Raw genomic sequence first — 21,783 nt, forward strand, 5'->3', positions numbered from 1 at the left:
ATCGCAGGATGGGCAGAGAGCTTCTTGCTGTCTCCAAATACATGATAGGCATAGCAATATAGTAAATGGCAGAACGAAACAGAAATGCTGCCACCTACGGATAACTGGTTGGTAGCGTTTTCATTTGTAAGGATGTTATCTGCAGGTCTTGTTGGCAGAAACGTTTGGGGCCAGATACCTGTGGAGAGTGTGTGTCCCTGTCTGCCTGTCTACACAGATATGTATGTGTATATTCCTTCTTCCCCAGTGAAAAGTGAAGATCAGGTTTTAAAATGCTGGAAATCTGGTATTGGTTTATTTTTTTCAAAAGCATCTGTCACTTTCTGAAAACGTGGCTGCTTATTCTGATGGTTAAAATGGAACGGAACTCTTGCAGTCTGGCTCTGGGTGGGATGCTGAACCCTTCTGAGATTCTTTGCCTTGGTGTGCCTCTCCAGGAGCCAGTCTTTGCCATGCAAATTAAAGCTCTGCTGTCACCAAGTATTTTCCACTATGCTAAGAGCGCAGCTTAAAATAAAAGGAGATGTTTCAGAAGTAGGTCACACCTAGGGTTTGCACAGCCCACTGTCCCACTTCTGACAGAGCCCCAGAGCACGAGTGTTGGGTGGAAGAGCGTTGGAAGCATTTGTAGAACAGACACACACACATTTTTTAGAAAGATGATCGGCCTTTTCTTATTCTGCCCACTGCCACTAATAATCCTCAGGGAACACTGGAAGAAATACCTAATATTGTGATGCTCAATGTCAGTACTGTATTCCTGAGCAGTTAAATGTGTGGCTAAGCTCCTTCAAAGCAGTTGAGCTCGTCCTTGAAGGAAGCATGTGGCGAAGCTCTACTTGTGGCAAAGCGCTGCTCGGGTTTGGGACCTGCTTGCTGCTTCTTTTCTCCTTTCCATCTCCAGAATTTGCACCCCACTTGCTTGGTGGTTGCAGATTTTCATCCGTCTGCTGGTTCCATCTCACTTTCTGCCCTCCCACATTTCAGAAGGCTCTGCCTTCTCTCCACTTGGCAGCTTTGCCAACCTCAGAAGTGTTGCCTCTCATGAAACACCCTGGGCTGTGAGATGAGCGAGGCTTTACGTGAAGAGAGGTAGCGCTGGCTGGGGCCAAAAGGGAATGCTGTCATGTCCTTGTCTGGAGTGGCTTAGCATTGGGTCTTAGGAGTGAGTCAAACGCCAATTTTTATCACTGCTTAATCCCCGCAGCAAATTGCTTTTGTTAATAAGCAAGAAGAGCCTTTGTAGTGTTTCTGTCCTCACTACTTGAATCAGATAACTTTAATCTTCACGCATTACTAGAAGTTGAAATGATCTGTAGTTATTTCCCTTTGAGACCAATTTTATTTTCCTTTGGAATTACTTCATAACTGTGAGCGTTGTTTTGGTAAATTAATCCTAATTATTTTCTTTCGAAAGTAATCAGGAAAAAATGGGCTAGAGGAATGATTTTGTGCTCAGAGTACTACGAGGCAAGCCAGGTTTGATTTCCTGCCCATTGCAGCTTTTTTCTCTTCCTTACCTTTTCCTTCTCAGAGTCCAAAGAAGCAGTTATAATTTCCTGAGTTGAGCCTGCCCTGAGGAGGTGCTGCTGGAGTCACGCAGCCTTGTGAGCTGTAGCGGCTGCTTGGAACGTCAGGTTGCACTTGACACCTTCTCTGACAAGAGAAAATTAGCCTGTTCTGGTTGGAAAGATCCAGAAGACTTGATGGGAGCTAGGAATGAGGCATGCCAAAATCTCTAACCTTGGAACCCTCTGGCTTGAGGAAGCAGGGCTGGGGGCAAGGAGCTGCAGTGGGATGTAGCTGAGACAGAAATCTGACCACATGCCTGCGTGACCCGGGCTAAAATTAACCCCGCCAGCCTTGCACGCCTCCCCGTGCTTCATCATTTGGCTGTTGACCGCTCGAGAAGGAAGAGCGAGCTGGGCTCCAGCAGCACACATTTGTGTTAAATATGCCAATAAGCAGTACGAACTTGCAGGTCCCTGCTCGTGGGAGAAGCAAATTTTCCTGTGACCATTACAAAACAGTAAGCAAATCCTGGCTCCTTAAGCACAGCAGGCGCTCTGCAGCTCTCTGACTTCAGCCTCAGATGTGATTTTTCTCAGCTTCTTAGGACTTGCAGTGGTTTTTCTTCGGAGCACAAATCTGCCACCTCTTCAGATAAGCCCTTTTCTGTTGCTATTTGTGTGTGGCAGTAGAGGTAGCCGGGGTGATTTCATGTATGAGAACTGTGATAGGGGGGAATAGTTTGGTGTGCGCCTTAGGTGTGCGCCTTAGCAAAAAACAGTTCATGGCTAAAACAGTAGGGCTTTGGTTTCTCTTGTTCTCTGAACTCAGTCACTTTCTGTTGGCCTGAGGTGAAGTCGGTATTCCCATTGTAGCCAAGCAGGACTCGGGTTGGGCGATCAGCTCCGTCACCAACCTGCTTCATCTTTGAATGTGCCCTCCTGGACTCACTTTGGCAGTTCTCACGGATGTGAATGCAATCAGTTTTGGGGATTCGTGATTTAAAGTATGGTGCAAGATGGGGAAGGAGCTCTCTGGGTGGGGATGCAGCCCACAGGGGCTGTGGATGGGATGGGGTGTGGGTAACAGGAGCACTGAGAGCAGATTTTCCCCTTTTTGTAATTCTAGGCAGCACTCATCTACATGAGTATAGCTCTGCCCAGCTGGGAATGAGGCTTTAAAGAGAGGGAAAGCAGTTCTGGGGGTGTTTGCTTAAATTGCCCATTTCTCTATTTAACTTCATGGGGTAGTTAATGTATATAATGTCCTATAAAGTGTAATTGGCAGTGGAAAACCTCCCACAGGCTGGCTAATAATTCAAAGCTGTTCCAACAAACACGTGTGAGTAGAATCGATCATTTAGTTTCACTTGAAAAAATACTAGCTACTCCTGTCTCCCCAGTAAGAGCTGAATTTGTTACAGCTTTGTTCCCATTAGCTACTAGAAAGTTGCAGCACTTCCATTAAGCGTTGGTATTTTAATGGCATTGTGTCAGATAGTAATTACTGGCTAACTGTTGTGTTAAATACTGTGTTGGAGCACAGTAAGGAGCAGAGTGAGACTGCAAGTCGTGTTAGGAGCCCAAAGCTGGGATTCTGTGGCACTGCAGATGGATTTTTGATGATTTTTACTGTTTTTTTTTCCACATACAGCATTGCCATTAGGATCATCTTGGTATGCTATTGGTGTCTATTTTTAGGGCATGTTTTCACCCTGTGAACTTCAGTTTGCAACAGCAGAGGCACTGTCCTGTTGGATGTCATTGCTGGGATAGCTGTGCCACTCAGTAACGAAAAACGTTGGGTCTAATTAACGGTGGTACGTGCTGTCAAAAAGATATGTTCAGTTGTATCCAAGCTCTTGTATGAGGGTCTGATTTGTATTAATTATCAGGGGAAGAAACCATCCAGAAAGCAGTCTGTGTCTGTTTAGTTAGGAACTGGCATGGTGGGAGACCCTGGGGTGAACGGCACTGCCCAGCGCCTGGGCGCAAGGGTGTTGGGTCCCCATCACTGAGACAGTGGCTGCAGGAAGGAACTCTGTGATTTGTGGTCCCAACATCAGACTGTTGCCTCCCGCTCTGGTTTACGAGCTTTTAGGTTGGTCCCTCCAGGGACAAAGGCGGCATGCAGTTCTTGTAGGTGGTCAGGATTTGTGCTTTGTGCTGTTCTGAGCTCCCCAGGCTCGTGCTGGTAACTGGGAGCCCTCTGTTGGGCTTTGTTGCCGCGCACAGATCCACATGCAGAAGTTCTTCAAAAGGAGCAGTGTAAATCCTTCTCCTGTTGAGAATCTCAGGTGGGACCACTAAAAGCTGTAGGTTTGGGGTTTGTCTTTTCATGAAACTTCACTTACTTTCTACAGTAGTGTTGTAGCCGTGACTCAGAATGTGCTGTGTAATTCCAAAGTCAATATTTACCTGTAATGCCCTTAATTCAAACCTGCTGGGATCCGTGTTTTACCTGTAAGGCTCTCAATTCAAACCTCACAGATTTTAATAATAATAATAATAATAATCACATTTGGTTCTAATTTGTTTCCAAATAATTGAATTTCTAAGATTATAGTGTGCCAAGGAAAAAATGCTACTAGATAGCTGAGTCTACTCCTAACAAAAGCCAGCAGGCAGACCCCAGTTAACTATTAAGCAAAAATGGGCTTGGACACAGAGATCTGCATGGGTCATAATGCCCAAACCATGTCGCTGGCTTGGATTTGGTTAACTACAATAACGAAGTGACCTCTGATTTATTTTTCAGATTGCTTGTTTGGATGTTTTTTCAATTAGAAGGCTGTGTTAGGGGCATGTGACTTCATGCCCTGTATTCTGGAAATACTGGGGAGCACTCAAAGTCCATGCGTGGAGATAGGAGTAGGTGAATGGAAAGTTTCTCAGCAGTGTTTTCCCAGTTCTTATTATTGCTTTCCCAATTATTTGCCCGGTTTTGAACATTCAAAAACATGATGTCCTTTGAAACGTTTCGCGTGTCTAGAAATAGCAACCATTGTATGTTTATTATTTTTTACTTGCCTGCATGGAAGAGGAAAAAGAAATGCGAGGAATCACATTTATGTAGTACGTTACAAAAGCTTAACAACAAACAGGTTTTGAAAACATCCTGGCAAGTTTCCATAATTAGCTTAATATCTGCTGTAAGAATGAGCAGTGGCCATGAAGAGCTGCAGCAAAAGGCATTGGTAGCACTGCATCCACGTGAGTGCGTCAGCGCCTGGAAAGAGGCAGCCCAGGGAGCTGGGGTAAAAGCGCGTGTTTTGTTTTTCTCAATCTTTTTCCTGTTATAGAAAATGTTTTCTTGTAGGAGGAGGTAGGGAACACAATGGCTGGGTTGAATGCAGCATTTGTTTCCCTGTGGTCGTTTCAGTCAGCTGGAGAAATCCCTCCGGTGTGCTTGGCATGTGTTTCATTCACATGGTTCCACTGCGGTATCCCAGGGAGGGTTGCTTTTCAGGTCCACACACTGATGGCTCAGGGAATGCGTGCCCAGCAGACCTGACGGTGAGACTAGAGAATAAACAGCGGAAAATAGAATCGTAAAGGTTGGGGAAGACCTGAGAGCCTCAAGTCCAACCCTAACCCACCCCACCATGCCCACTGACCATGTCCTTCAGTGCCACATCTCCGCAGCTCTGGAACTGTAATGTCTTTGAATTTCAAGTACAGTCCTGATAGTGGGTTTCTTTCGTTCTTTGGAATATAATTTGTATCAACAAATCTTCTCTTCAGTTGTGTCTTGCGCTTAGCAACAGTATTTAGTACTTAAGAGGAATTCCTGCTTGAGCATTTTTCCTCCTCCTTTTAGATAACCTGCCCTGGAAAGGTTTTATGAGCTTCCTGGTGACCCTAGCCAGGCTGCAATAGTGTGTGGTGAGCGGCTCTTAATGAGAATTAAAGAGGTTTTGACTTGACTGCTTTGTTTGCGTAGTTTTCAGATAATACATCTTAAAACAAAGCCCAGCAGCTGGAAGTTTGCACGACAGATTACAAACAGTTTAGTAGGCCTGTTTGACCTGAGAGATGGAGCTGATACTGATGGGTTTGAAGGCTTTTAAGGCTCGTGGGGTAATGCAGCAGAGGAGTTACCTTAAAATGGAAATGCTTTGTGCCTGAGGAGTACCAGAAGTGGCTGGTGGAGAAAGATCTTTAAAACCTCTCGATAACAGATACGAAGAAGGAGCATCAGAGCTGTTGTTCCAGCTTAACATTTGGAGCATCAGAGCTGTTGTTCCAGCTTAACATTTACCGTGTGGAGCAGCTCACTGTGTGATGGTCCACACAGGCTGTGACACGTTTAAAAGTTTCTGTAGCCTTCTGTGAGCTTTGATGTCAGACTGCTGAATAGGAAAAGCCCTGCTGTAGTAAGCTGAATACTTGATTTGCACAATGCCTTGAATTTTAATGGTGTTGACTTGTTTCAAACCGCCAAAAAGCAGTTCTTTCAGATCAGCCTCTCAGACCTTGACGGACACAAAGAACTGCGTTGTTGTTTTTTAAAAAGGTTGATTTTATTACCAACCAATTCTTCTGTTTGTTTGTTTCCCTCATAATAGATTTACACGGATTGGGCTAATCACTATCTGGCAAAATCTGGCCATAAGAGATTGATAAAGGATCTGCAGCAAGATGTGACCGATGGAGTCTTATTAGCTGAAATAATCCAGGTTGTAGGTGAGTGACTTTCTCTTTTTGTACCAACTAACTCAGAAATACTCTGTCTTATCTTCTGTGTAAACACAGCCTGGGCTAGGGGGAAGATCATTGAACTGCATGGAATTATGTGGATAATTTTTCTCCAGAGACTTTGCTAATTAATTTGATACTATCTTGTCTTAAAGGATAGTGGAGAAGTATTTGATGTCGCTGATAAAATCTTCTGACACAGCAATATCAGTATGTGCAGCTGAATGTTAAAAAAGCTGCTGATGAGTTTTGTTTTTTTCTGCCAGGACGTTAACCTTCACTACCCCTGTTTCTGATACTTCTGTAGTGTTAGTCAGAACCTAATCCAGAGATACTGTTGCCAGACAAACCCTATTCCAAATGAAGCTTAAAGACCAAGGTGGTATTAGGAAGCAGGCACCTGTAATACGGCACTAGATGCACGCTGGGATCCTTCCACCTAATCGTGGACGTCAGCAGAATGAAGACACGTCCCTGATAGACGTGTGGGTGCTCGGAGGGAGGGCTGCAGTGGTCATGAGATCCCCACCCCATCTCTCCCATTCACATAACCGTGGGGCTAATCTCCTTTGTAGCAGGCTGGGTGGATATAATGTTCAAGATGCTCCTAAAAATACAAAATTAGCCATGCTGATATCAATAGTTGCCTGCTGTATTGAACCTTCTACTTCCAGCTGAGTTTGGATAATCCATATATGCAGCTAGGAAATGGGAAGGAGTATGATTTTTATGTGGAAGAAGAACAAAATACAATGATTTTTCTGATGAGGAAGGTCATTTCTCATTAGGATGTATCTCAGATAGGAGCTCAGTTCTGCAAAGCCTATACTTCCCTTGGTTTGCGCTAATATTAGTAGATAATGAAGGTCTGAAACAATTTTCTACATTGGCCCCATGTAAAGCTACATATTCTTCTTCCCTTGGGCCTGCATCCTTCATTAGTTCCTTCAGAGAGTCATCCATCTGGTATTTGAGATGCCACAAAACACATGCATGGGCCAATGGAGATTGATGGAATCAGAAAGGCTGCTAATGGGAATTAGGACGACCATTGTTAAAGACAAACTGACAGATTTGAGATGCAAATGAAGAAGACAGCAGTGAAGTAACAAGACATCAGTGCATGCATATTTATGTGTGTTTGAGAAGCTGTAAACGAGCTAGTTCCCTGATTTAAGGTACAAATCTGTAAACACTGTTCTGGGATGAAATAGTGCGGCGTTGTTCCAATTCCTCCACTAGAGCTGTACTGCACTACAACAACAACAAGATTTCATTTCTGTATGATGCAGAGCAGCAGTAGGTCTGTGTAGCATTCCCCAGACCTGCCAGGCGTCTGCGGATGTACAAAACCAGGCCAACCATTGACTGCGTGGTGAAAGGCATTCACTCAGAACAATGCTCCTCTCTGTATCTATTTCCTTATGTCTGCATAACAGGGAAAATTGTTGGGAAGCCAGAGGCAGTTAGGTGTTCATTTCGTTCATCCATACCTAGCCACGCTGTGTTAACACTGATAAATATCAGAGTTTGCCTGAAAGGTGTATGTGGGAATGGCACCATCAAAATGTGAGCCTGGTTGCGACAAATATTGCTGAATGCGGCTGTTTTGTTTGTGGAACTCTTGTGACGTGCAGATTGCTCCCTCTAAAATTATCAGTAAACTTGATTCACCTTTACATTTTTTAACCATTCAGAGCACTGCCTCGTGACTCGTGTTTAGGATTAAACATGACACAGTACCAGACTCAGGTTTTCATTTTTGGGGAATGCTTTGCATGTGAAAGAAAGTTCATATTTAAAGGAACTCAGCTGAATGCTTCAAATGAGTAGTGAAGAAAATGTCGTTTATATCTGATGTGTATGGCCATAGGCACTGCATCTCATTCTCACAGATGGTGACAGTTTTCACACATGCAAGCAGTTTTAACTGTAACTTGCAAAATGCAGTGTTTTTTTCTAGCAAACAAGACTACATACTAAGAAAGCTTTAATACACAATGTAGGAGATAGTTTTCATTTCTGTGCTGTGCCCCTTTCTGTGTAAAACCATCCATGAAGATACTCACTCCTTTTTGCCACCTGAGTGGAGTGTGTGGAGGTTATCCAAAGTCATCAGAGTTGATTTGGGTTCAGATACTAATGAGATATTTTTTTCTTGTGCTCTCAGCTGAGATTTACACTGCAGATATCGAACCTTGAAATGTCAATTCCAAAACTCAGAGTAGTAAGGATGTGCTAAAACTAACCCAGACTGGTAGGATTTTTCCTGCTGATGCCTATGATGTTGTAATCATGGGATATTTTAACTGATCAGACATAATCCAAGTCAGATCAGATAGAAAAGCTGTGCCTTTAAAAGGGGAATGCAGGCATGGAGTTATTGTTAAATCAGTAAAAGTAGTTGCAGTGAGAAATAAAATGTGTACCTCTGTGTTGTGCTGGTTGTTTGGTACACACTAGTGACAATTTTATCATAGTTCATGGCAGACATTACACAAAGGTTCCTTTACTAATATCTGAGTAACCAATCAGGTGAAAATTCGTATGCAAATGTAGGAATTAGACTGCAGAACATTCATTCATGCATTCAAGAAAAAGTAATGCCAGGTCCAAGCCTATGCCTGAAATGCTGAATAATGCTGATTAGTTGCTAACAAAACACTTACTGCATTGTTGTGAAGAGCACAGACTACTTTTGTATGGATGTTTTAACCCAGTTTTGTTCTCTGTAATGCTTAATGAAACTCTTTTGATTTCTTCTCACCTTATTTTTTCGTGCACTTGGTGTGTCACTTTCTGAAGACTTTTTCTTCCACCAGCAAAGCATCTCTGTATATATATATATATATATATAAATGGGAACCTGGCAGCTGACTGGCCAATAAATTTAAATAATTCTTTGCTACGTTTAATGGCACAGATTCCTTTTCACTTTTTTTTTTTTTTTTTCATAGACTGCTGGCTTATAGTTTCATAATATGCCTGTTTTCAAAAATGCATGAAACCAATTATTTTTCATGCTTTGATTCAGACCTGTTAGTGAAAGCCCAGTGTCACTCATTACTGTGTTTATTATAGATTACAGCTGGTTTCTTCTGGCTTAGCACAAACCCTCAATCTGTGTATAAATGAGAAAAGTCTGAAAATAAAAGCAGCTGAACCCATTTCACTGTATTGACATAATTGGATTGCTCTGGTTTTGTGAAAGCTGTGTGCCAAGGAAGAGGTGGGAAGAGTTACGAAGCCCCCAGTCTGGTACTGGGAACAAGGTGTACTCCTTGTGTTCTTGTTGTACGTGTTTTCACAGTCGTGATGTAAACAACGTGGAGGTCCTGACAGCCATTTTGTATGGCTCACAGTCATGTCAAACCTTGCCAAAGCAATGCCCATACGGAGTGTTGTTGAGGATGCATGGCTTGTGGTTGTTGAGGCAAACCTGGAGCTCGTTGTAGACCAGCTTTCATAGCACCTGCGCAAACATAGCAGAGAACAGTGATCTGGAACCCCTTTTAACCAAGCATGCAATAAAGTCTGCTGGAAGGAAATGCCCACGGAAGGGATCGGGAGGGAAAGAAGAGGCACTGGGGTTGTTCTGCAGGCTTGCAGTCAGTTTGGGACAAATCCCCCAACATTTTACATGCCTGTGGTTATGAATTTACATCTTGCTGAGGGCTGAGGTACAATTTCAAGCCTTTGCAGTTGCCTGTGACTTCCAGCTGATGCTAGCTGATGTGCTATTTCTGCGAGGCAGTGAGCAACAGGAGCTGTGAGAGCTGCCCATCGATCTCAGCCAGCAAGCTGTGCTTTTGCAGCTGTGAAGTTTGATGCTCTTCCAAGATCCCCCAGCACTCAGTGACTTATGCTTCAGACTGCCCACGAGCACAGCACACTGTGCTATTTAGGGATTCTCATTCACTGGTATCTCTCCGACCTTCTCTGCAAGAAAGGCAAATAACCTCCTACTTGCTGCCAGCAGTGTTCCTTGGAGCTATGTGGGAGGCTCAGAGATGGACTCTAGCTCCCTGCCAAGGAATGGGAGCATCAAAGTGATTTCCTGATGAATTAGACAGATTCCTGCAAAATGCCAAATATGCCCACAGGCCTGCTTTGATGCCTTGTATGAATCCAGCCTTGTACGAATCTGTGACTTTTTGCCCTGCTTAATATAAACAAAGAGGTTGGAGTTGGAGTTCAGGCCAGCTGCCAGCTTGCCCCACTGCCAGCCTTGCTGCTTGCTCTCTATTACACTGCTTTTCATAGCGCTTGCACCTGTAGGGAAGAAGCAGTAATTGCTTTAATCTAAGGAAGGGACAAACCAAGGTGAGGTGGGAGTGGAGAAGGAGAAAAGGTTGTAGATAAACCTGCAGGGCAGATGACTTCCTGGGGGGAGGCAGACACAGCACCTGGTGGAGCAGGTTGACTGGGGCAGAAATTCCAGTTGTGGTTCATCTTCTGGGTCCTACAAACTGTTTCTGGTCACCTGCTTTGTCACCTGTGGAGAGAAGGCTGACGGCGTAAAAGGAATGCACTTCACATAAGATAATGCAGAATGGATGGAGAGTTGTCAGCTGGTGCACAGAAACCTGCAAGTTCACATATGAGGAAATTGCATTGGTTTGAAGGAGGTTTTGAGAGGAAGCAAAAGCAGTTACTTAAGAAAACGTCAAGTGCAAGAAGATGAATGAAGCTGATAGGAACAAAATGAATGAAGCAAAGGAGAAACTACAAATTAGTTGATCCCAGGAGTACAGGGATGGCTCAGTGCATCTTGTACAGTGAGTGGAAGGTACACGGACAAAGTGAATCATTCCTAAGTGAAAACAGTAATGTTTTAACCACGCTGTGAAAAACGAAGGGGATAAAGAGGTAACATCCTAAAGCTATCATATATGTGGAATGCAGATTTTTTTTTCTGTCAGAAAACGTTGAGGCGTTTCACACCTTCATTTGCCAGTAATGCTCCTGTACTGTGGAACAGTGTATTTGTTTGCTTATAGGTGGAGTTTACCTTTGGTTCAGCTCTAGAACCAAGCACGCTCCTAGCCTGTGGATGTGTAGCAACATTCACAAAGTATTGAGTAAGTATTTGTTTTAAGTGGGGAAAAAAAGTAAAAAGGAAAAATTCAAATGCTGTATTGCAGCAGAATCTTGGAAAGAAGACTCGCATGGATGAATCTGCATATTTTGCATACAAAAGTTTAAAAGGAAACAGATAATAAGCTTTATGATTTGCTAACATTGGTTTTAAATCCATCATGCACAATTTTGGAGGCTCTAGAGGAATAGGAAAGAAGCTGCTATTCATCAAGAAAGATAAAGAGACTGATCAGGGTTATTAGGGATATCTCTCTAACTAAAGAAGAGAGAAACTCATGCAAAACTTTATTCTCAAGTAATTAACCTTAATAACCTTATTATTCTCAAGTAATAATTATGAACAGTGCAAATTTAAATGCAAATTCATATGAATATGATCTTATCAAACTTATCTATTTTTCATAATAATTATAACTGCAATTAATAAAGACCATGACACAAAACCAAGAGGCAGTAAATATTAAAAATGGAGGCATGAAATTTGTAAATGGGATCCAAAGTTGAACGCTTCTGTTCCCATGTGGCCAAATCTGAGATCTCAGTTTTAGAAACAAACACGTCCTTATTGCATGTGGAGGCTGACAGACTACTCTGGGGGTCAGCACAATAGGCTCATCTGCAATCTTTTCAGATTAGCATCAATTCTTAATGTATTATTGTAAGAATAAAGTAGTTTTCTTAATTCTTTGTTTTTTAATGACAACTATTGGAATATTGTGCCAAAATTGGTATCTCTAGCTGAAGAAAGATGTAAAATTCAATGGAGTTCTCTGATGTCCTGAGAATGCGTTAGGTAGAAAATATGTATAATGATAATAAACAAATTGATGGGAGGCAACTCTGTTCAATTCATCAGATGGGTCAGGAAAAGCCAACATTTGCAATTGGGCTAGAGAAAATGGCCTCCAGTTGCACCAGGGGAGGTTCAGGTTGGGTGTTAGGAAACATTTCTCCTCCGAAACAAGGAGAAGGTGGAGTCACCGTCCCTGGAGGCGTTCAAGAGATGTTTAGGGATGTGGTTTAGTGCGGAAATATCGGTGGTAGGTGGATGGTAGGATTGACTTGTTGGAAGTCTTTTCCAACCTTAGTGGTTCTGTGTTTCGGTGATGTAATCCAGAAGGTTTAAGCACCTTTAGAACTTCTTTCTTCCTCTTGAGACTTAACCGTATCTTTCTGCAAGTTGTGTTACAGGTGAGCCGTGGATAAAAAAAGACTGAAGTCTCGTAGGTTGAGCTTAAAAAAGCAAAATAGATTTCCCAGGGTTTCCCATCTGGTTTTAAAATCTATATTCACTTTACAAAGCATATCAATTGGCACACGAACAGAATGTACACACTTTTCCACCCAGCAATGATTCAGTTTCTGAGATTAAGTCTTTCTGTAGTTGAAAGGAGCTGCCCGTCGGAGCACAGGAGGTTGTCAGACCAGTTGTTTTCTGGCTCCAGCTGTCTCTGGAGGCATGACCCACGAGAAAACTTCAGCTGCTTTTCTTTTCTTTCTGATGGTCTCGGTGTTCACACGGTCACTTTGATTGGACTGCGACAACCTGAAAGCCCTTTATTTAGCTAGCAGCACATGCTCTGTAAATAATTGGTATCATGTCCTTGGGTACAGTTTTGGCCTTATTTTTTGTCTGTGCTTTCCAGCAAATGAAAAGATTGAAGACATCAATGGCTGCCCAAAAAACAGATCTCAAATGGTAAGTGTAACGTGGCGTGTTGTTGGCATGGATGTGGCTGAGTATTGTGTGTGTTTGTGTTGATTTCAGTATCTGAGATTTTAATACCCGTGTTAGCTGTTTTTCACAGTACTGAGCTCAGGTATAATCTGAAGAACAGAAACACTGCAGGTCTTTCTCCATTGCACTCCACAGAAATTAAATTGGGCCTTATCATTTATCACTTTTATTGCTATTTTATTTTATATTTTTGAAATGCCAAATAGTTAGAGGAAGGTAGAAAACAAAAATGTTATTCTTCTGTATAGACAGGAGTATTTTAAAAGCAGAAATAAAGATTTATTTTAAACTCTGCTATGTTCCTATGTCCTTTGGAAATGAATAGAGTACATTAGCAGAATGTACTAAAAGAAACAAAGATTCCAGTTGCAAAATATGGGAACTGTTTATGTAACTTGTTTCTGATCGAAATGTTTTAGTTTGTAAAAGGAGTAGTTTTGTCTTTTGCTTGTACATAATACTTAAAAGCAAAGAGCCAGAGGTTAGTACAAAAGAAGTAAAAGCAGATGGTACCTCAAGAGCATATCTGCTGTGAATACTGGTGAAGCTACACTTACAGGCAGAGCTTTGGTGAGAAAGAAAGTAGTAAGAAACTGATTCTTAAAATGTGTCTTGGGAGACGAGGGCTTAAAATTTGTTGTTTTAAAGGTTATTTCCTTCTATATCTCAAGGAAAAAACTCATTTTACAGTTCATATTCTAAAAAATCCCCCTTTTGCATTGTAATTCTCACTTTGGGTTTCTTGAGTCTTATTTTTGCATGTGAAGCTATTTTTTATGGCCTCTTTCCCAACTGTCCCCTCCTCCCAGCCCAAGCAAAAGACGTTAAAGGTTTGGTGGGAGCTTGTCTTCTGAAGACAGGAACAACACTGTGTTCTATGGGCTTTTTTTTTTCTTTCTTGTAAGTTATCAGTCTCGCTCAAATCCACATAGCCAGCACTCCTTAAGAAGAAAGTCATCTGAAGGATTTATCACTGCTGCTTTTACTGCTATGAAGAGATTGGTTGCTATTCTTGCTGTAGCCACAGCAGCTGTCTGCAGTACAAATAATTGAGGAAATTTTCACAATTACTATCATTGAATGTTCCACAAATGCATCATAAGAACTGAATTTCATTGAGGATGGGAGCTTATCTCAAATTCCTTAATACTGTAGCCAAAAGTTGCTTCAGGTCCTTACTCTCTATGAAGGCACAATGTTTGGCTTTATCTCCTGTTGCTTCCAAAGGTCAGCTCTGGCCATAGAGGCATGCAGAGGGTGCATGCTGTGTCAGGAGTAAGGAAGTTTTCTCTGCTCTTCCTCCTCCAAGGCTCTGCTTTTGTTCTGGTCCCTTATTCAGGAGGAGAGTAGGGCTGCCCCTTCTGTGGCACCCTGCTCATGTTGCCAAGCGTGTTGGTTGTAGCAAGGCATCCTGGGTGGCTTGTGTCACAAGAGAACAAACTCGTGGCTTGCTTTGATAGGAGTGTGCATGTTGGCCATGCATGCTTACAATAAAGAATAAAGCAGAAGGGTTGGAAGTGGATAATGTTTAAGGCCTCTTCCAATCAAAACCCTTCTAGGGTTCCATTCTACTATTCTGAGAACACAAGTATTTTCATGGAGGTTGTCCTTAATGCAGTTGCTTGCAATGTATAAGGAGACAACTCTTTCCCAGGTCTTGCATTCTAGGGAAAATGAATGTGTTGCTTATTTATTAGATATGGCAATCTTCATCCTTTTCATTTATATATAGTTACCTCTTAATATAGCTCACCTGTCTGAGCAGCCAGCCCTCGGTGTGCGAGCTGTGTTTGTGTCTGGAACTTCTTATATACAGGACAGAGCTGTCTCATGTCTAATACTCAGTTGGGCCGAGTGATGTTTAGTCTTACTCTTTCAAATGAAACCTTCTCAAAATCTTTCCCATGTTGTAATGTCTGTAAGCTGGACATCACATATGAGTAGATGAAATAAAGAGGTAAATAAATAAAGGCACCGTAAATGAAGCTTTGCTGGTGGGCTCACCAGGGCTTGCAAGCTGAGCACTGAAGATGCATCTTCTTGGAAAGCTGAGGTGACTCTGTGTCTTGCCAGCCCACTAGGACCATGTGAAACTGGGTGGATTTGCTTCCATTTGGAGTGGTCCTAAGCCAGTAAAGCTTGCCAAACCTTAGAGAGCTGAACACTGAGCCAGAGCAGGTCTCTTTCCATTGCTGTTTCCATCTCTACAGAATGTTGGGCAAATCATCATGTGGATTTGCCCAAACTGAACACTTGTCAAATTAAGTTTGGTGCAGAACCATTTGGGACCGTCAATACCTGTCAGCCTAGTCTCGGTGCCAGGTATGACATGACAAGGATAGCTATGTGAGAACCCAGACCCTATTCTCATCTCCTTTGGGTTTTTCTGTGGTTGGAAGTATCTCTTTCTCCTTTGTCTCCATATAAGAATCAGCTTTAAAAAAAAAAAAAAAAAAGTATGTATTTATACATATATACATTTATACATATTTAACCTCTTACAGGCAATTTTACGTATTTCCTCTACATAAGAACTGTTTTCTCTCAAAGCTTCATATTTTTGTACTGTAGATGCTTTTCTAAACAAAAGCTTGTAACTGTGATGATTGGTTCCATCTGGCATGCAGAAACTCTGTGGTTAATAGAGGATGTAGTAGTACGAACTGTAGGTTCTCAGGCCAGGAAAATACGGAGATGATCAGCACAATTGTTTTCTGGTTTTTGGAATGAAGTATAAGAAAACATTGGCATGGTTCTTGAGAACTGGGCGAAGGAGAGTAAAACAAAGCTGGTTTCCTCTCCTACCCACTTCTGATAAAAGGCTGAGATTGATAAGTACAAGTGGGGCTTTCTCTCTGCTGATGTGTGGTTACAGAAGATCAGGGATGTTTTTCTTTCTAACATTTTATTTTACCTCTTGTTTTGGAATGATATTTGAGCACAGCGTTTGACGTCCTGCAGAATTGGGACAATATACAAGGCTCTGCATTTTGATGCATCCTTTTTGCATAGCACTGAAATAAAGGAGAGGGAGAGAAAGAGGTAGTTGTGTTATCTGGTAAATACAATAGATGAATTGTAACATACAGAGTAAGAGCGCAGATGAGATGCTATCAGAAAAAAGGAAAGGAGGAGACATTTTGAATGATGGGAGATCTGGGATGAACAAGGTGAAGGAAAAAGATTTGCATCAGCCGCAAAATAAGTGACTGGGGAGGGAGCTGAGTAAAGAAAGTTAAATATTAAAACATGGACTTGGAGACAAAGCAGAGAGGAGATGCTTGGAAGTGAAGCGGTGCGTTGGCAGACACAGGCGACAGCTGACACTTAGCCAAGGATGGGGCTGGAAGGAGAGATAAAGCAAGTAGCAGCCATTTGTCATATAGGAGGGGTGCAGGGTGTGTTTTCCATCTCGCATGCAAAACTGAGAAACACTGAATGTGACAGTAGAAAGAGATATAGCAGTACATATTTAAGAAAAAATGTTGGAGAAAAGACTGAGGAGGGAAAAAAGTTGATTTTTCAAGGATCAATGTCATTTTGTTTTGTAAAAGATTTTTTCATCGCTTTAGATAAAATGTTAGGTGTGAAAGCTGGTGGAGTGATAGCATGTTGCCCTTGCTGCCGAAGGAGTGGAGCAGTGGCAAAGCTGTCAGTGCCAGAGGGAGAGGAGCAGGAGGATCTGTAGGTGGGGAAAGGAGGCCCTCATCTGTTCGTGCCAAGCCTGGGGAAGTTGTGGGATGCCCGAGGCAAGAGTTTGAAGAAAGCTGTATGCATATAGGCTAAACCAACCCCACACTTTCCCCTCATAAACAGGGTCGGAAGTAACTGTGGTTTCGTGTTGGTTTGTGGTTAGGTTTTATTCTTTCTAAGAGTGATCACTTTGTGTTTATACAAGAATGTATGTTATCAAGTAACAAAGAGGAAAGGTTTCTTTTGATGTGTGTGTCTTGACCAGAGGTTTTTTCAGGAGCCGTTCCTTTCTGATGCAGGCGTCAAGCTGTACTGATAAAACAACGCTGCTCTGTTTTTCTGCTTGCAAATGTGAAGTCTTTTCTGCAAGGACAAGGACTTTGTCAAGACAAAAAGTGCTTGTTTTCAGTTTGTTCACTTTGTAAGGAAACTGCTGTTTTAGTATTTGACTTATTAGTTATATTCTGAAAATGAAATGTTCTGGACACACAAAGCCAAAGAATAGGAGCTGGTCAGCCTGGAGGAGCCCCTGCTTTTAAAATGAGCAGTGCAGGAAGTTTTAGTTCATTTGCTAAAACTAATGTGTTCACATCTCTCCTCAGCATGCCCCCCAGTCTGAGCTGAGGATCTGTGGGAAGGATCAGAAGCATCACAAGCATTTCTTCCCCCTGCAAATTCCTGCTCTGAGATTTTTGGACAGGCATCGCAGTGGTTAAATATAGCTGTATATTTTCAAGTAAGACTTGTCCAGCGTTGACCTGAGAAATGCAATAGGGGGAATTTCAGTGCCTGCTGCTCAGTCTTCCCTAGCTTTAGTGGGTGAGCTTTGCGTTTATGGTCAGCATGTGTTTACAAGCTGAATGTTGCTGTAGTGACAAATGGGTATCTCCAGACCTCATGGTGCTTGGAAGGGCTGCGGTCAGCTGGAGCAGACACCAGCCTCACTCCATGGGCTGCTGTAGGAGATATGTGGCCAAGTGTGCCTGGAATGTTTAGCTCTCAGAGCATTTGCTCTCACCTTCCTGGGTTTCTTCTAATCGTGTACGAATTTAAAACACAATTTTTTCCTCTATAGGGGAGGCATTTATTCCCTCCTTGGAACTTTACGTTGTGCTCTTTCCTTCTTTTTTCTTTTTCTTTTTTTAACTGTTGTGTTACTGTGCTTACCGTCTGTGTATTGCTATTAGTGAGACATGCATGTAGGGTCACAAGGGTTTTAGCCCATCCCAGGAAAGGAAGAAGAAAAATATCTTTACAAGTCTGAGGATATGCAGAAATAAAATTTCTGGTATTCTCCTCCTTTTTGAGAAACTCTTGATTCTTTTTTCTGAACTCTGGCTGTGAAGAAAATGTTGCAGTTTTACAAAATGTGAGTAAAATCGGAGTGCGCCAAGTGAAAAGCTTATGTTGGTTATATAAGCTATCTGCTGCTCTTCACATAGCTCTGTTCTGCTTTGAGCTCTGTGTTGTTGCTTTGGTTTCTCAACAGAAACCCTGGTGTTTACTGTTTTAGAACAGTACAGTGAAACTTAATAGCTGGCAAGAAAGTATCAAATTAGTCAAGTTTATAATGCATAGTTTATAATATAATAAAATATAAAAGTGAAAGCTGTATGGCAGTTTCTTCTGGTTCTTAGATCTTTGCTTCTCTTGATGGAGTATGTAGTAGTAAGCACTTCTCTCTTGAGTATTGGAAACAGATCATAGCTTTTACAGGGGTTTATACAGCTCAGAGAAATAAACTTCTTCTGTTTGCCTTGTCACAAATTTTAGGTTTCCAGCCATTACTCATATACTGTAGCTGTATGAGAATGGTTCTTTTGATTAGTAGAAGACAGTATGTATCTAGAATATCTTATATTTTTGCTTTAATTAGGATGATTTTTACGTACGTAGATTGCTCCAAAAGTAATACTGCTTATTTATTTCCATGGAAATTACAACAGTTACAGAGAGCACAACATGATTTGACAGAGCAAGTTCTCAGCTATAAAACTCTGTTCTGTCAACACAGTCACCACCTTTAGCTGTGCATTTTCACCAGCAGTGAACAAGAGCCTTCATGCCACGCTTGTGAAAATCTCCACCAGCGAAGGTAACCTACTGTCACCACTGCTGAAATGCACTGCCCACCAGCTCCCTGTGCTCACATCCGCTGTCTGGTCACCATAAATGCTCAGCATTGATGAATGTCAGTGGCTGCCAGTTTCTTCGTGCGGAGGAATTGAATGCCACACCATTTCTTCATGTGCACTTCCATGTCAGATACCACTGTGTCAGATTGCAACAAAAAGTAATGGGATATTGGTGGGAAGGTTCAAGCTCTGCTGCTGTACTGCCCACCTCTGCTGCCCACTGCCAGCCTCTACTGACATACTGCCCATAACTGCCTCTGACTTTGTGGGCCAGTGTTTAAAAAATAAGATAATAACGAGGCATTACATTTGGATCAGCTCATGGAATCATAAAGGTTGGAAAAGATCACCAAGTCCAACCCCAACCCATCCCTACCATGCCCACTAACCACATCCCTCAGTGCCACATCTACACATTAGCTGAATACCTCCAAGGAGAGTGACCCCACCACCCCACTGGGCAGCCTGTCCCAGTTAGGACAAGCTGGAGGATTTATCTAGGAGATCCAGGCCCAGATCCAGGCTGGAGCACAAATATCAATAGAATGGACTGAGTCGAAAAGGACCTTAAAGATCATCTAATTTCACCCCTACTGCCACAGGGTGGTGGGCTGTCCAGAGCCACAACCAGCCTGCCCTTGAATGCCTCCAGGGATGGGGCATCCACAGCCTCCTTGGGCAACCTGCTCCAGTGTGTCACCGCCCTCTGTGTGAAAAACTTCCTCCTAATATCTAACCTAAGTCTCCCCTGTCTCAGGCTAAGACCATTCCCCCTTGTCCTATCACTATCTACCCTCGTAAACAGCTGTTCCTTCTCCTGTTCTTATGCTCCCTTCAAGTACTGGAAGGCCACAATGAGGTCTCCCCAGAGCCTTCTCTTTTCCAAGCTAAACAAGCCCAGTTCCCTCAACCTTCCTTCTGATGTCCTCTGATCCCACGTGTAATGATTGAGAATCTGTTGTATATGGTTTATATATATTGTTTTATGTAGTATTCCAGGCCATTTTGGAAAGAACTATGTGTAGGAAACAATGCAAGATGTTAAGGCTCTTTGTACACTCTGTGTTGTAAAAAGTATTAAGCATTCATGCTCGGTCTGAAAATAAGGACAAGGTACACGTTCTGCATTCAGAAACATCTTGCTGTCATCAGCTCACGTTAGGCCCTTCCCTTGTTTCTGTGTTGCATGTGAAGTCTGTTGTAGTATTGCATAAGAGCTTCAGAAACTTTCAAACATTTTACATGAATCAATCTTCATTTTCTTCCTCTGAGAACTAATGTGCATAACACGGAGGTGAAAGTTAAATGTATAGTACTGGATTTGATACAACTAGTGGTATTTCATGATAAACTCATGAAAATTCCACATCTATCACTGTAAAAACAGGGAGCAGAGGTCTTGCTTAATGAGAAACTTCCCATGGCTCCTAGGTGAAGGAGCCTACGAGAAGCTTAGCTCTGATTTTTGTTGTAGAGGAACATCTGTATCTGTCAGAAGGGCAGTACTGTTTGGGATTTACTCTGGTCTGTTTGACTTGGCAGACTTGAATGTGCCGCTTTAGGTGTAGACACTTTGCATATCCAGGTCTCTTTTTGGTACCACCAGCATTCAGCATACAGCAGTGCCATGCTGGGTGTCCATTTACATATTACAGAATGAGGGTGTTTGTTTGTTTGTTTGTTTCTGGTGTGCTCTGTTTTGTTTCTACAGGCCAGGGCATGTTTCCTAGCTCCCTTTCTTTCTAGCACTGGACAAGAATAGAAGCAGAAAATAGTATTCTATTACAAGCACAAAAACATCTGTGGGTGTTGTGGCCAGCATTGCCAGAAGTACACAATTACTGTAAGGTACATTTGAAAATAGAGGGGAAACTGAGTCATATGCCCAGGAAAGTAATAGCACACTGAGAATTAAATGAATGAAGTTGTTAAATTTGTGCATACTGAAGTGTTGTACTGAAGTGTAGAAGCTAGGAATGAATGAGGAGCATAAAGGTCTGCTGGGAACGAGAGCTACGATGTGCAAGGGGATATCCTTTATGAAGTGTTTAGAAATCAGTACATATGTGCGTTTTCTAATTTTTAAATCCTGTTTTTCCAGCCAGGGGCTGACATCTGTTCCTGGTTTTCCTCCTCCTTTTTTACTAATGCTTAAGGTGAGGTGATAGGCCAAGTTAAGGGTTTTTCGTTCAGGCTACTGGTCATAAAAAAACTATTTACACCATAAGCTTCTTGACATATTAATATTTCAGCTTCCTTAATTTCAAATTTTGCATCAGAACATTGCTGTTTTCATCCTGGGCAGCTCCGGGATGCAGGAGATGGCAACCTGATGGAGCCATTGATGGCTCTGGATCCTTTTTCCTCTTCTGAGACTCTGGAGTGCCAGGTGGATTGGGAGCCCTTTTCCATTGCAGCTGGATGGCAGACACAGGTTGTTTCTGTGTGAGGCACCAGCCATTGCATGGGAAGCACCCTGAATTTCTACCAAGGGTAAATCTTAATTATTCCAGCTATAGACCTGCCTTCTTTCATTTTCTTGAATTTCCCTGCATTTATTTTCCTTACTGAGCTCTATTTTCTCCTTCAAATAGTTATTACATTGCTATCATTATGCTGCGCGCCAGTACCACAGATAATATTGCATAAATGTTGATGGAATAATTGCTGTGTCTTTATCTTTCAGTTCTATTTTTCTTTTTTGTGAATTCCTTATAGATGCAAATCTGTACAAGATCTTATCATCGTAGTTTATTTTCTTATAAAGATTTTGCTTATCATTACTTACTTACTTACCTGAGCAAATCTCCTTACTAGAAGAGGAGAAATCTACCCAGAGTTGTGGAAGACTAGCAGTGCTCTTGGAGCAATGAAAGCTGAAGTTTCATTAGGCACAAGAGGTGGGAAGATG

At 42.2% G+C, this 21,783-nt stretch overlaps 1 protein-coding gene across 5 annotated transcripts in view; it reads left to right on the forward strand.

Moving 5' to 3' along the window:
• NAV2 (neuron navigator 2) overlaps positions 1-21,783 on the forward strand; it is a 189,774-nt gene that overhangs the window by 35,351 nt on the left and 132,640 nt on the right. For 3 of the 5 annotated variants that reach the window (XM_052695681.1, XM_052695682.1, XM_052695683.1), the window contains exons 2-3: positions 6,077-6,194; positions 12,953-13,005. In XM_052695681.1, the coding sequence (XP_052551641.1) occupies positions 6,077-6,194; positions 12,953-13,005 (171 nt within the window). Of the gene's footprint in view, positions 1-1,901; positions 2,030-4,651; positions 4,766-6,076; positions 6,195-12,952; positions 13,006-21,783 lie in introns of those variants that run through there. The other 2 variants (XM_052695685.1, XM_052695684.1) reach the window with 2 other exon arrangements.

The sequence above is a fragment of the Tympanuchus pallidicinctus genome, unplaced genomic scaffold (genome assembly GCF_026119805.1).
Source record: "Tympanuchus pallidicinctus isolate F22 unplaced genomic scaffold, pur_lepc_1.0 scaffold3, whole genome shotgun sequence".
Lineage (NCBI taxonomy): Eukaryota > Metazoa > Chordata > Aves > Galliformes > Phasianidae > Tympanuchus > Tympanuchus pallidicinctus.